This window comes from Varanus komodoensis, unplaced genomic scaffold (genome assembly GCF_004798865.1).
Source record: "Varanus komodoensis strain SLA01 unplaced genomic scaffold, ASM479886v1 scaffold6_4, whole genome shotgun sequence".
NCBI classification, from domain to species: Eukaryota; Metazoa; Chordata; class Lepidosauria; order Squamata; family Varanidae; genus Varanus; species Varanus komodoensis.
In genome coordinates this window covers 3248161-3263998 of record NW_025336347.1, presented here as the reverse complement: position 1 = coordinate 3263998, position 15838 = coordinate 3248161, and the positions used below count along the sequence as shown (strand labels likewise).

At 44.2% G+C, this 15838-nt stretch overlaps 1 protein-coding gene across 5 annotated transcripts in view; it reads right to left on the bottom strand.

Moving 5' to 3' along the window:
• SUMF1 (sulfatase modifying factor 1) overlaps positions 1 to 2896 on the bottom strand; it is a 77323-nt gene extending 74427 nt beyond the window's left edge. For 4 of the 5 annotated variants that reach the window (XR_006416783.1, XR_006416782.1, XM_044451901.1 and 1 more), the window contains exon 1: positions 2647 to 2890. Coding sequence is in view for 2 of the 5 variants with exons in the window: in XM_044451901.1 (XP_044307836.1) it covers positions 2647 to 2790 (144 nt within the window). In the remaining 3 variants the exon portion in view is untranslated. Of the gene's footprint in view, positions 1 to 2646 lie in introns of all 5 variants that reach the window. The other variant, XM_044451903.1, reaches the window with a different exon arrangement.
• Between the last annotated feature and the right edge of the window lie 12942 nt (positions 2897 to 15838).

The following is a 15838-nucleotide window of genomic DNA, read 5'->3' as shown; positions in this document are numbered from 1 at the left end:
TGCTTCTAGGGACAGCTCTGACTTGATTTGATCTAGAACTCACTTGTCTCTCCTTCTATCAGTCCAGGATATTTGCAAAGCTCTCCTCCAGCACCATGTTTCAAAAATCTCAATTTTGTTGTATACTGAACACTAATATATATTCTACGGTAGTTGTCCAGAAGCCATTATCTACTGTCAGTACTTCAGAGAATGTTACAAAACACATACAGTCCCTCAATGACCCAAACATACTTGTACTATTTAAAGAACTGCAGCAAGCTATGTGAGGATTGCTTTATTATATTAAAAAGCAAAAGACAGGAAGATCTCCCCTGACTGACAAGAGAACAGGCAAGCCAAGAATGTCCTTCATGCTGGATGGACTCAGAAAGTACTATGAAGATTTCAGCCATGAAGACACCTAGTAAACTGGAGCACATCTGTCCAGATGCCACGATCAGACATCACAAGAAAACATCACTGCAAGAACTCTTTCATCCCAGGACTGCATGTACTGATCCTCAGAGTCAGTATCATTAGACCTGTAATTTTACTTCCTTTACAACCATAAGAAAAAGTCCACAGCAGCACCTTAGATATGATTTTAAGCTGCATTTTATCTCTTTTTTAGAGATTCCAAGTAGTTTTATATATTAGCCCTGAGTAAGTATGACACAGGAATGGGCTTTGTTCAATGGTGGGAGGAAGTAATCTTAGGACTAACCGTACTTGCTAGAATAGAGCCTTTCTGTTAAACAAATAGCAACTACTTCCAGGGAACAGAAATATTTAATGCTGTGCTTAGCCACATAGATTATTCTGCCAGACCTTTGTGTGGAGAGATCAAAGCTCAGTAAAGCCAGCAATTGCAGGAGGGAATATGTATTTTCAGTTTCTAGGCAACAACAACAAAAGTCTCAATGGTGTGAGTGGCTGAAAATTTAGTTCAATCTCTTAGAGGTAAGCACACTTTGAGACATTCGAGCCTTTCCAATACCAGACAGAGTACACCTTCTGCCTATGTGAGGCACCTGTTTACAATTTTCAGTTACTATACTAACTGCAGGTTAGAAGGACTGCTAGAAAAACCACATGCCTGTAAGCCTGGACAGCCAACCACAAGTAGTTTCAGTGAGGACACAAACGGTCAATTCATGTTGGTCCAGACCAAGCCACAGAAAACCAGACCTAAGTCATTCACAAAGTAACCAAAGGAGGGGGATGGGCATGGGGAGTACCTGTGCAATAGGAACCATCTCTATGCACTTTTATCATGGCTTAAGAGAGGGAGGAATACATGCTGCTGTATTTAGCAGGTTGAAAATTTCCTACACAAACTGGGAGAAAAAAGTGCTACACCAAGGATGGTGTAGATGTCCTCCTTTTGTAGAGCATGAGTGTGCACACATGCATATATCTGATCCTTTGATATGATCCCCATCATGCCCCTTTTAATCCATACCATGTCAAAACATTGATTGCAATGATGTGTTGGTGACAACAGTTTTCATCACTGCAACAAGGCAATCTCCAGTGGTGGATTTTACTCTCCAGGTATGCAATGTCCCAAGTCATTCTCATGCAATCATAAGATGCATGTGAACCATTCCTACAGTGCTAACAATGTCTACAAGATGGTGAGAACCTGTTGCAGCAGAAGTATCTGAAGGGTAATATCCCACATTAAGTACAGGTATACCTCAGTATATTGTGCCTCATTTTATTGTTCCTCCCAGATATGACCCTGCGTTGAGCACGTGCATCTATCAGTGCCATTTTTCCAACAGGAGTTGTTCATGTTTCTGTCGCATGTTTTGGTAATGTAATTCTTACAATGCTGTACTATATTTCAAACCTTTTCATTACTGTACAGTATGTTTGTTAGGATTATCTGTGATGTTACTGGGATCTTTGTAATTGATTTGGGGAGTTTTGACTGCTCCACCATGGTCATCCATGTCTCTCCCTGCTGTAGGGCATCCTTATTCCCCAAGACACAACAATATGTATGCAGAGTAGGCCAATTACTGATATAGTCCTACAATGGCTCCTACAAGTGAGAGGAAGCTAGAAACAATTAAGCTTAGGGAGGAAGACATATTGAATACCAAGATAGGCTGAAAACTGGGCCTCTTGAACCAGTTAGCCAACAGTATAACTATAGATGACCCAAGTTATTACTATATTCAACTTATTGCAGTGCTCTGGAACTGAACCTACAATATCTCTAAGACATGCCTGTACAGAAAATGTTGACAAGTTTTACAACTCATCTACAGAAGCATGATGCTGCAATTCAGTGGTGCTTACTTCTGACTGAACAGGTCCTGAATCTAACAGTTATGAAAATCACTGGTCTTACTCAGTCTAACTAAATGCTGTACAGGCCTATACAGTGCTTAGAAACTAAGCCTCAAATTGACAAGCAAACCTTTTCTAGGAGCATTTATGGCTGGGAATGGACCCCGTTAACTGAATGGGATATCTGAAAAAACATGTTGAATCGTATTGTCATGCTTTCCCGCAGAGTCCGTTGGGGAAAGTCTTCACAAAACTTCTCAGAGTTCCTTATTAAGGGTCTGTCGCATTCATACCCCCCACACTCACCCCCCCCAACTTGGCTGCTCCTCCTCACCGAGACCCCCAACCGATCACGGGGCTTACCAACCTGCCTGCCCTCATCTTTCGACTGCGCGCTGCCCAACCCGTCGTTTGGCTGCGGGGGCACATTGGCCTCCAGGGAATATTTCTGCGCAGCTGCTTCGCCACCGCTTGCCCGGCCGGTGCTGCAGCCACACGAGCCTCCATCCCCGTGGCCTCCGGGCCTCCCTTCGTCCTCGCCGCGCTCCGAGCACACAGCGACCCGCAGCCGCAGAGCCCAGCATGTGAAAACTACCCAAAGCAGCCTTCGCCTGGGCGCAGCCATGTTTGAGGGGAAATCACGTGAGGGAAGGCCAGATCAGCTGACTTTCCGCTCGCTGCCTCCCTGCTGGAGCACGAGCAGGTCTACTCGGAAGTCTCGATGTGAAGAGGACGCAAAGCAGAGGGCGGCTAGGCTTGTGGAGCAGTCACAGCCTGGAACAGGCGAGGCCGTGCGTGCTGCTCTCCGAGGAAACGCACGCGCAACTAGCTGCCTGCCTCGGCTGCATTTCGGCCGGAACAGATTTTTTTAGAGGGGAAATGGTTTTGTTCCTCCACTCGACCTTATGAAATCAGAGGAAGGTAGCCGACTCAATGCCATCGAGGTTCCCAGCATGAGGAAACAGCCGCAGACAGCTCTGCCCAGTTTGAATAAGTGTCATTCCATCCGCTCAAGCACTTTCCGTGGCGCATAACGCTATTAGAGAAATAAGGTAGCCATCTTTTCTAAAGTAGATGAAGCTGCCTTATAAGTTGGTCCAGTTGGCTTGCCACCATTAGCTTATCCATGCATTTGTGATGGCTGAGTGCTTGTTCCTGCGATTTTCTACAAGGAGCTTGGCCTTGGACCTTACAGATGCAAAACATCTTCTGTTAAGCTTATTGACCATCCCAGAAGCTACTGAGCCCTCAATGGCTGCATGGCAGGCAGAAATTTAATGGGTGCAGCTTTCCCAATATGGAGATACCTTGATGAATCTTCCTCTTCCACAATTAAAATTAATTGATGCAGCAAGTAAGATAAACTGGGTAAGTATTCTTAGAAGGGCCAGTGCAAGATCTCCCACCACCTGAGACAGGACATTGCACTGCCTATTTCAAAGTTGGTGGGCTATCCCATAGACTCAGACGGATGCTTGGAGGGCCTGCACAACACAAAAAAGCCATACTGCATAGAAAGCTATATAGTGTGGGTTATAAGCCACCCTATCCCCTTGCACCCAACAGCTGATTAGGCTTATCATGGGTAGGTTGCCCCTTCTCCCCACCCAGTCCTTTCGCACCTATCCCAGGGGCCCCTGAGGGAGCACGGAAGTTCCCATGCACACATACACACCCTGCAGACTCTGAGTGTGTGTGTGGTGGCAGCAACAAGGAGTAGACACCCTTGCTTCTGAGGCCTCCCTCACGAGCTGAGGTCTCCCCCATCCCCTGTGCCACCAGCCAAAGGTCAGGGCAAGCCACAAGTGGCTCAGCTGACTTGCACTCAGTGCCCCATGCTGCCAGTAGCAGGAGCCTCTTCCCTGCTGACCTCAAACCGCCAGCAGGGGGCAGCAGAGAAGAGGCGATGGCTCCAGCTGGCTATGGGCATACCTGGCTGAGGTTACCTTTGTGTCCCCACTGCCTTTGCTGTCCCAAAATGGCAGGCAGGGACGTGGCTGGCTGCCATGGTGTACTTTGGATGGGAATTGGAATGGTGGGGTAGGTGGGTGCTGCCACTGCCTTGCTTGTGCACTTCGGGAGCAGTGTCAGCAATGCTCACCTGGCAGCCACTTGGCAAGAGCGGCAAGCCTTTTTGCCGCTCTTGCCAAGCAGCAAACTGTAGCAGTTTAGCCTAGCCCAGAGGTGGTCAAGTTTGGATGACACAGTGACTCCAGGGAAGGCTAACAAACTCTACAACAAATCACAGACTGTTAGGCTTATTTATAAGCCAAAAAACTGAGCTGAAAAGCCATCCTGAATAACCCATGGTTGGTGTAAACAACACAACAGCCCCCCCCCCCCCGTGGCTTACAGAGCATAATCAAGTCTCTACTGCCTAAGTAAACCTAATGTTTATTTAAAGAATGCCTTATCCACAGAGCTGTCAAATGGTGGCCTCTTTTTCCTTAAGCCACAATAACAGCTGTAGTAGTGGGACGTCTTCCCTTCTTTTCCCCTAGCCGAAATGATGACAGCCACTACCCTCTCCCTCTCCCTTCCTCAAGTTCCCCTATGTTGATGGTGGAGGCTGCCCAGCTTCTCCTTCCCCATCCACCACTACCCTCTGTAACCACCTGCCCATGCCACAACGTCACAATGGCAGCTTGGCCAGCACTCCTTCCCCCTCTGCAGTGAAGCAGCCCAGCCACTGCCACCCGTATGCCTGAGGCAGTGACTCTACCCCACTTCATGGAAATACTGGCCCTGGAAATACATGGCAGGAACAGGTACTCAAGGTTCTGGCCTGTTTATTTGTTGAATGTCTCAGAAATTGGTTCTTGTTTATTTCTGTTCTGTTCTTCTTATTATTTCTTGGCTTTTGAAAACAGTACTCAAACGGTTTGTGCAAAATCTCCTTCAGATGGCTTAGAATCTAAGAGATTCCTTGCAACACAATTCTAAGTGTATTTCCTGAGTTCAGCTGAGCATATTTGCTGGTGAGTGTGCTCGGCACTGCAACTTTGGCATATCTTTCATCACACTGAATCCAAGTGTCAGCATGCCAACACTATTTTGGACCAACTTTAAACATAGATTCAAGATCAAGACTTTTTGCTAAAATACTGGGGCCAACTTTTTTCAGATTGCAAAATGAGGAAGAAGAACGCTCGTGAGAGCTGCAAGACCAGTGCTAAGCATAGTTATGTTGAAGCATATCCCAGTGAATTTAACACTCTTGCTCCCATGCCTATGTTTTATTCTATTATTGTTTATATACTGCATTTGGTCTTTCATAATGTATGTACAGCTCCTGGAATCCCCTGTAAATGATGGGCAGCTTGTAAATTAAATAATGTCCATTTAAAAGTCAAGCATATCTTCTAGCCAACATGGGTGTTATGGTGGCATTACAGATCCAAGGAAGTGAAGCAAGATTATAGGAAGAAAAAGATGCATTTGAACCATGGTGCTGGAGAAGAGCTTTGTGAATAGCCTGGACTGACAGAAAGATGAACGAGCACATTCTAGATCAGATCAAGCCTGAACTACCCTGGAGGCAAAAATGACAAAACGCAGGCTTTTGCACTTCAGGCACATCACAAGCAGGCAAGGTTCACTGGAGAGGACGATAAGCTCAGGAAAGTCAAAGGCAGAAAAAGAAGGGGAATACCAAATAAAATATGTATTCCATAAGGGAAGCCCAACCTTCAATGTACAAGAGCTGAACAGGTCTGTCTAGCACAGGGCATTTTGGAGAATATTCATTTAGAGGGTTGCCATAAGTCAGAGATAACTGGATGGCACATAGCAACAGCAGTTTCGGACTTGGGTGTTATCATATAGTCATGGAGTTAGAATGGGCCATTTGGGCCATTGAATCCAACGCTCTGCTCATGGATCCAATTTAAAGCAACCCTGAGAGATGGCTGTCAAGTCTTTGCTTTAATATCTCGAGCCCATTACCTCTCTAGGCAGCTCTAGTGCCTAACCGCTCTGACCATCAGAAGTTTCTCCTGATGTTCAACCGAAATCTGCCTTCCTGTAACACAAGCACCTTCTGGGACAAATAAGCAGGGAAGATTTTTAACAGGAAACTGGCATCCCTGCCTAGAATGTGAAAACATTCCTGAATGTGACCTTGCAGCTGCTGCAGCATAGAAGTGACCGTTTTAAGCATGGTTTTAAATAGAACTATTTCTCATAACATGTTGCAGAGCCACATGGATTAGAAAACAGCAGTAGTGGATATCTGTGCATCCTAGTTTACCAGAGAAGTCAGGCCATGATTCTAAATCCACTTACTAAGAAATAAGCCCCACTGTGCATTGTGGGATTCCTTCCAAGTGAACAGGCCTAAGCAGTAAGTCTGTGACCATCTGCCCATTTGCTTGGAAGTTAGTATTGTTCAGTGAGACTTACTTGGGAGCAAACAGGCATGGCTGGACCTTCCTGGGGGAAGGCTGGGGGAAGGCTCCAGTATCCATTTCGGAACTGGGCCAACCAATCTGAGCTTTGCAGGTGGCTGCACCTGAACTGATCATGCTCAGTGGGCTTTGCAATTCCAGGTGCTTCAGGCAAGCTGCTGCTGGTTTCCAAAGCGTGTTCATTTCTTACGGAAGACCAAGTCAGAGTGGCTGTAGCTGCTTTGCTTATTGTTGCTGTGAATAGGCCATATTTTATGAGGATCCTGGAAAGCGCTAGCAGGTAAGTTTTATGAGCTTCATGTCATATTCATTCCCTTGGTCAATATCACTGCATGGCAAAGCTGTAGGGCTGTTCCCTTTTTATTTGTTTGTTTTCAGAAGTTTTTTAACCTCAGCTCCAGAAAACCAGGTAGTACACTTCTTCCTGGCAAGCTTTGCAGCAGTAGGAAAACTTGCAGTTTAACTATCCCTGGCCTTGCATCTCTGCCCCCCCACCCCAATGATCAACAGTACAGACTACAGTGCCCAATTTATTAGGATCAGCTGAGTCCTAGAACAAAGAACTGGCAAGGGGCAGCATAGTGCCGAATGTTTGGTCTTTGGCTGGTGAGGCCTAAAACTACATGAGAAACATGTCCTCAAACAGAGGCTGGATCCACACCAAGTTTTTCTTCCAACACTATTGCCTGCGGCATTCTTATGGTCCATGACGCTGTTTTCTGTCTCTCTCCTTTTATTCCAGCTTTATTCTGACTTTTCTCTTTTTTGCACTTAAGTTAGAGTGGATACTGTTACATGTGTGCTCACCTGTGGGGGTGGAAGGGGAGAGGAAGGGTTCCATCTGGGCTCAGGCTCTGCCAAACCAGGCAGAAGCTCAGAGACCCTTCAAGTGCTTTCTGGCCTCCTCAGCCATCCCCCAGACTCCTTTCTCTGACTGCAAATAGCCCTTCCCTTTTCCTATGAAAAAAAGTTAAGCTTGTGGTATCTTTTTATGCCTTCATCTTTATCCTCTTCCATAAGAAACAACTGAAATACATGTCTACTCGGAAGTAGATTGCATTATCTTCAATAGCCTTACTCACAAAGAAATCTACTGACTTCAGTGGAGCCGGTTCACGGGAAAGTCCACAGAGCAAGAAGCTATTCTTGTTTGCTGTTGGGTGGAGGGATGGGCTGCTTCTCTCACTGGTTTGCAAGAACAGGAACAAGGCAGCAGCACCCTTTCTCCCTCTCCATGATTTTTTTTTTTTTTTTTTGCAAGAGGAGCTGTAATTTTTTGTTCATTTTTGCTTTGTTCCTTCTCACCTGCACATAGCTAGTAGGACTAAGAACAAACAGGAAAAGAAGGGAAACTTAAAGGCCCATTTCTGCTTTCGAACTCCTCCTGACATGGTCTCAAATAGTGGCAAATGTCACCAAGCAAGGAGCACACAGAAATGTTCTAATAATATTAATAATAATAATAATAATAATAGTGGCTATCTTGCAACAAGTCTTGCTGCGTGTACTAGGAGTGCATGGCTCCACTCATGTAATGCCCAACATGTGGCTGTCCAGTCTTTCCTTGAACACCCTCACTGGTGTCCAAATGCTGGAAGGGAATCTCTATTCTGTTTCAGATGAGAAGAGAAAGGAACTTTATGGCTGAGTCAGAGTGCCACAGGGAATGAGTTAACAACTAAGTCAGAATAACCAAGTCCTGCCCATTTGTTTCCTGCCCTGACTTTTTCTTAGCATGCACTCACCAGCCTTTGATTGAAAAGATGGGAGGGTTCAGCTTTTACATATGCATTGAGCCTGCTTGGTTGAATCCAAGTGAGGCCTCCAGATGATCCTAGTTACAGAGGAAAGCTGGCACTGGACCTAAACACCTTATTAGAAGCCATCCTATTCATTTCAGTGGAGCTTATTTCCAAATAAGGTGTTTAAGATGAAAGCAGAGAAGGCTACAGGGGAGTTGGAAGATATTGAGAACAGTGGTGGGGTCAGTAGGCAGACAGCCAGAAAGTAACTGGGAATGCAAGATCAGCTCTAAAAAGGAAGAAAAACCTGCTTCATTAATTCATCTTTATAGTTAGGAATATTGAATGTCAGCTTGAACAGAATATTTATTTTGCCTCATGAAACAAAAATAAGCAGCTTCTTTTCATGAAAACTTAGGAACGTTTGTTGTATTTAGGCTTTCATTAGAGGAACAAATTCACCCCAAATTCTTTTTCCCAGCCTTAGAAGTTTCTAATAGGTACAAATACAGAACTGGAGGTTTTCTTAAGCATGGTTTCCATTTATCTGTCTTGGGTTCCTTGAGCTTTGTGATGTTCTTAGCAAAGCAAAACAGTGAAACAAAGTGAATGAGCTCAAATGGATCTGGAAAGTCAAACCTCTCATGCTGTTTCTTGTGTTCAGGCTGCACAAAATTTCCTTTCATTTTAGAATGAAGGTTGGCCTGTGAATGTTTCCCTGTATGAAATTCAAGGAACAATTAGCTTACACTTCCACCAGGGGCAAATGCCACATTGGGAGTCCATGCCAATAACAAACAAGAGCCTTGCTGGGTAAGACAAAGTTCCATCCAGTTGAACATCCTGCTTACGTAGAAACATAGAAACTGAGTGAGTCAGAAGGGGCCTCAGAGGCCATCTAGTCTGACCCCTGGCTCCAGCCAGGTCTGCTCATGACATGCCTACCATGTGCATGTCCAGCCTATCCTTGAACACCCTCACCGATGGGGCCTCAACCACCTCCCACGGAAGTCCATTCCATACCCTGGGGGTCCTAACTGTCAGGAAGTACTTCCTGGCATCCAGATTGAACCTTGGTCCCTTGAGCTTGGCTTCTTGAGCGTACCACCCAGACTCAGTTATGACTCTGAGATAATAGCTTCCTCCAAATGTTGTTCCCTACGAGCAAGCAGTCTAGCTTTTGAGGCTCCATTTAACCATCCTAGTTAATGGCTCTTGATAGGGTAATCCCCCATCCACAATCTCCAGTCCTCATGAACAGGGCAGCATAGGGAAGGAAGGCATTGGTGTGGAATGTCCTGTATCCATGTAAAAAAGAACCATGCCCTTATCAATGGAGCAACTCTATGCTTGACATCAGAGTTTGTGCAAGGAATTTTTCTCCCTATGAACATAACAAATAAGGAACTATGATTCAGAAACCGTAAGACCAAGTATCCTGTGCTCTGTTAAGGCATGTCAACACAGATCAGAACCAGGCACAGTGAGACCATAACTTGGATGACATCGGAGCATGCTTCGTGGAGCTCATAGTTATATTTATTATTAGTAGTAACAGTAGTTTTATTGCGGAATAACATTTATACACCATCTTACCTGTTCAGAAGCTATCAATATTTTTATCATCTAGGCACTGTGCAGCTATCGTGTCTCTCTAGCCCCATAACTTGCACACTCAGAGCACACAAGTGAGAACTGTGGTGATGAGAATTACTGAGAAGAGGAGACACTTTGCACAAACAACCCGTTTCCAGAACACACATGAGAACCTGAGCACATGCTCTCTTCATTTTGTTTAATGCATCAGTTTGATCAAATTGTATTGAACATGTCAGGCCATGGGTGGTGTATACAGGATGCATTTAAGTGCCTCTTAAAGAGCGAAGTCATGGAGTAATTCGAATAAGGAATGCGCTCATTCTTTCTTGGGCTGTGAGAAACAAAGCTGGGATCCAGAGCATTGTGAACAATTTGCTAACTTCCGTGGCTCTGATCCTATTAGTGGGATTTATGGTAAAATACACTTTTCAGCAATAGCAAGCTCTAGTTGCGGGAGCCGCTGGTTGTTAAGTAATCCTGTCCAGTTACAATCTCCATTTTTTCCCTCTAACAATGAAAGGTCAGAGTGATTTGGATAACATCGGGTGCTTATAGACAAGGCTTTTATTGTGCTGCTGCAGTGCCTCATTCACCGATTTTTGGGGGTAGGGGGTGGGTGGCATCAATACAATAACATCTTCATGCTCTTTCTACCTTTCTTCCTTTTTCTTACCAAGAAAAAGATCCATTTAGGATGAAAAGACTGAAAAACTGCAGAGTATTTTTTGAATAGGACCGACAGAAGCCCTCCATCTGGAAGCATCCACACATGGGTGGAAAATATATCTTTGTATTTATCAACAATCTATTAAAATAAATATATATATTTATCTAATTGATATTTTAAAGAAATAGCATGCATATAGTTTGCCAAGCAGATGTTTCTGGGACTATAAACATTAAAGATGGTTATGGCTGAAAAAGCTTTTCTTCATGACAACCTACTGTTTTTCTTGCAGTGCTTTTCAGTGCACAAAGTTCTTTTTAGTTAATTTTGTAAATAAATGTATAAAGCATTTCACCATTCTTCATTTGCTTAGGGTGCAATGCAGGTGAAATGAGAAGACACATCCAAACTTGGAAGCTCATGCTCTTTCAGTGCAGAGGAGGGTGACTGGCAGAGGCTCTCTCTGTCTCCCTGCTCCTCTTGCTCTGCCGTTTTGCTAGGTGACCCCCTCCACTGTCTAGCTCTGGAGGTCTGGAAGGGAGGGGAGGAAGATGGAGTCGAGATAGCATCTGATGCTGTTCTTTCTTCATTAGCCGCAAGGAGGTAGGGGAAGGGGGAGCTCCAATTCCCTACTTTGGAATCAAAGCACTGACTCATGCCTCAGAGCTGGGAACCTGGACTATCCTCTAGGCCAGCAGAAAATGTCTAGCAGAGCTCCTTTCCCAGTGCTTTGTGCTACATAGAAGTTCCTTTGGGTTCGAGGGGACATAATGTCAGGTAGCTCTTTATTTGATTTCCGCTTTACTCACTTGATGAACTTGGTTAAACTTGGTTAAACTAAGAATTCCTGACTGGGTCTGCCAGGATTTTATGCTAGGGGTTTAAGCCTGGTATGATATGACGCTGCCTCACACTGGTTCGTCTCGTCCTGCCCAGCATTGTCTGCTTTGGCAGGCAGCAGCTTTCCAAGACTTAAATAAGAAACGTTTGCCAGCTAGAGATGCTAAGGATTGGATCAAGGACCTCCTGCATGCAAATGTTTGCCCCTCAACTGGCTGAGCTATGGCTTGTGTCCTCTAGTCCCTGGCTCCAAACCATGCCCAACCCGTCTCATGGCGGAACGTGCTGACCAAAGCCCAGTCCAAATGTTACTGATCTTCTACTCATTAGCACTCCTGTGTAGCAGAATTCATGAAAGCATGTTTGGACTTTTGCATGATGTCTGGAATGTATCTTCCACTTGATATGCACAGGGAACATAGAGTGGGAAGCCATGGCCACATGCAATCTCTATGTGGCATTCATAATTTCTTCTACATAACATGTATCTGACCTCAGACCACTCCATCGGAGTTTGGTTTCAGAAAATTCAGCCATGCTTGTGTTGACACAGGATTTTGATTGCTGAGAAATAGTTTCCACTTCTGTATGGGAGGGTACATTGTATTTGGTGCATGTGCACCATTTCTATATTTGGATTTTGCTTAAGCATTAAAAAGGCTTGTTGATTGGCAAAACTGATGTTTTATACTCACAATAGGCAAAGCGTATTACCAAGGTAATTGTATTTTGCATCCATACCAAGCCTGTGAGCTGTGAAGGCCTCACCTTCCAATTGGGGAACTTGGCCTTCCCACCATGGGGAAGGACTGTAGCTCAGCAGTAGCATCAACGTGTTGCAAGAGATGATCCCAGATTCAACCTGGGGAGGTCTGGAAAGCTCCTGCCTGAAACCTTGGCAAGCTGCTGCCAGTCTGTGTTGGTATTACAGGGCTAGATGGATCAAGGGTCTGACTAAGGCAGTTTCCTGTATTCCTAACAGGTTGTCCAAAGCTATTGGGTGCGTTAAAGGTCTGAAGTCAATACAAACCTAGTCTGATACTACTTGCTAGTATTTGTAAGTTCAGCTCTTCGGTGGCTGTAAGCTTCTGAGCCAATGGCATTAAAAAAATCTATAAAGTAATCTGCCCATTGATGTTCTTATATAAATAATCATACCATTTCCAGTTAGGACTCCCATGGTGCTGTATGATTCAAACAGTGCACAATAAACAAAGTAACTTAAATCAGCAAGTATGCCTTTAAATAGGATTAGTTCTGTTGATTACATAAGGCCTGGGTTCACTGAAGCACTGTGTATCTTTAGCAGCAGTAGTTGGTGGCTTATAGTGATTAAACCTTTGCTGGAAATTAAGTTAATCAAATGCAGCTTGCTATAGCAAGGGACGATCCTGCACATCTTGATTCCCTATGCACTGGCATGATGATCTGCATGGTTTCAGCAAAGCAACACATAACAGAATGAGCAGGAAGCAGGACAGGGCTGACTCTGATACATTTTGCTGCCTGGGGGAAGTCAGATGGCACGCTTCCTTTCAGTTGTGAACATGGAGAACCCTCATTTGGCAAGCTTTCCTCTACAAGCCCCATTAAATGGAACTGCTGGGGTGTTGTATGGCTCTCGTTCAATGGAGCTTGAGCAGAATTTCTTGGTAGATTGGGCCCATAATACATGTGTCTCCTGCTTGACTGGGAGTGCAATTGGATGTATATCTACTGAGAATGAGTTAAATAGAGCATACACCTATATAGGAGTCCCATATTGATTATGCTGAAACTCTGCTGGAGTGAATATGGGCATTCCAGGCTGCCATCCATTCTAAATACACTTCAGTTTCTATTAACTAACTTCCAAAGGAGATTAGGTTTGCAGACTAAGAACAGCTTCTGGTGTTCTGATTACTGGGAGAAGTTTGGGTGGCTTGTTTACAAGTTTCTCAGCTGCCTTCACCCACCCTGGGCACGGGGGCCTAGCCAACTTGCTGTGCTTTTCGATGGAAGCTTGGTCAGCAAATAGCAACAGCTGATGCTGCTTATTGGAGATGGTGGTGAAGTACTTCAGATTCTGCAGAATTCCAAATAGAATTGAGTTGCTTTGGCAAGATTCAGGAGATACCTGAATTGAGGTAGACTTCCTCTGAATCTGACTGCCCTCCCTCAAGATTTGTTAATAATCAGGTGAGATTGGACAGTGTGCCTGCATAAACTGATAGTTTTCTTTCCAAACTCTTCATATAAGGAAGATGTCACAGTAGGGTGAGCAGAAAGAGTTGGCTCCATGATAAACAGCTCAAACTTCTAATCACTGTGAATGGCTGTGAGGGTTCTCAGATCCTAGTGCTCCGAGGGAGGAAAGTAAATAATAGATCCCAGACCTGTTCCAGTATTCATTGCTATTTGTTAGTTCTCCCACTCAGTGCAGGAACATTAAAAAAATTTTGGTGGAAGCTGGAAGACTTAGCAGAGCATAGGACTGGATGTGTGCTTGGATAATAATGGATGTTCAAGTCTTTCTGCCTCCATTCATCACCCACCACCCATCTATTGTACTTTCTGTGAACTATGGTGTCAGCTGATCAAAAAGCAAACAAAAAATAAAGCATTGTGCTTTTTTATTCTCAGCATAACTTCCTCACCTATTCTTCTGAAATGTTGTCGGTGACTGTGGATGCCTCTATGGCATATTGGCTTTTAATTCAAATTGCAAAAAAAAAAAAAAAAGAAAAGAAAAACAATTACCCCCGCACACACAGCATTTTTTACTATGTTCCTTCTACAAAAGGAGGTACTATCCTTCAGAAACTTTGCACATGTCTTAGCTAAGGCCACCTCTGTGCTGTATGCCATTTTCATAAAAATTGCCCATAAGAAACATAGTGGAAAACATTAACTCATTTGGAAACCCCAGACTATAAATGCTTCTCTTGCACAAAACCCCAAGAAATTATTCATCTTACTCTTGGCAGGCATTATCCACTAGGAAAGGGAAACTATGCCTGTGATTTTTTCACTTCTCCCAATAAATAAAAAATAATCTTGAAAGTTTGCTTTAAAAAGGTTGAAGCATAAATGTGCCTGCAGATTTCATCCAATACCAAGAAACCACAAAAACTGTTACATTTATTTCTTGATTTCCAGTGATAGTCAATGGGAGACATGACATTAAGGCAGTCCCAGGAAAACCTCAATGCTTTCCAAATCAGGTCTCAGCTAAATGTTATGGTCAATGGACACTGAACCTCATCTTTGGATTTCTGCAGACCAAGCAGCTATGTGGGTGCCTTCTCAAGTTGGGTTTTCTAGCTAAACAGATCCCCCCCCTCCAATTGAGAAGTAAAGTGCTACTGAACACTAATTTAGAGGCGGCAGGGAGTAAAACAGCAAAATGCTGCTTCTGGATGTCTTGGGGACCAGCGATGTGTTCATGTCCTTTACTCCAAGTCTTAAGTCTGTACTTTCAAGTCCAAGTTGAGTCTCAAGGCATTGCAAGAAATTATCAAGTCAAATTTCAATTCTCAAGGGGAGGTGGTGGTGGGGTGTTTGTAGGGCTGTGTGAGAGAATTGTAAACCCCCAGTGTTCCCACTGTAACCCCTTCCTTCCCTTTTCTTCCTGCCATCGCAACCCCTTCCTCCCTATCCTGCTCTTGCCCCTTAAAACTCTCTCCCTCCCACTGCCTCTGCTGTGTTCATGCCTGCTACAGTAAGTCCTGGGGCAACTCGGTTGTAAAAAATGTGAAAATCTGAAGTTGAGTCTGAGTTGAGTTGCTGATGTGACTTGAGTTGGACTTGGGAGCAAGTTGTTCAACTTGAGTCCCCGACACCATCAGGGGCATCTGGTTGGCAAGATGCAGAGTCAAGGTGGCCATGTTGCTCTCTTTACTCAGGTCAACCCTCCCTTTGAACAAGTGCCAGAAGACTTCTTCAGTTCGAAAACATGTCATTTTTGAGGGATTGTTCAGTCCAGTTCTTGTTTTAAAGTAATCATAATCCACAAAGATATCCACAAATAATTAGCACCTGCATTGTAGATTGAACAGACAGACAAACTGGTCATCTGGTTGTAGTCTTCCTCATTAATGTGGGGTATTTCTCCTTAAATTGTAAGTATTGTTTCTCTGTGTAAATTTTGTGTAATTTTTTCTGGTGCTGCTTTTGGCAATTATAGTGATTCAGGAAAGATAAAACAAAGTACCTCACATAGTACATAATACAACTATGGAACTCATTTCCACAAGTTGTAGTGATAAGCTGCCATTCTGAGCAGCTTTAAAAGGAGATTTGTGCAGGAAAAGGTCTTCAGT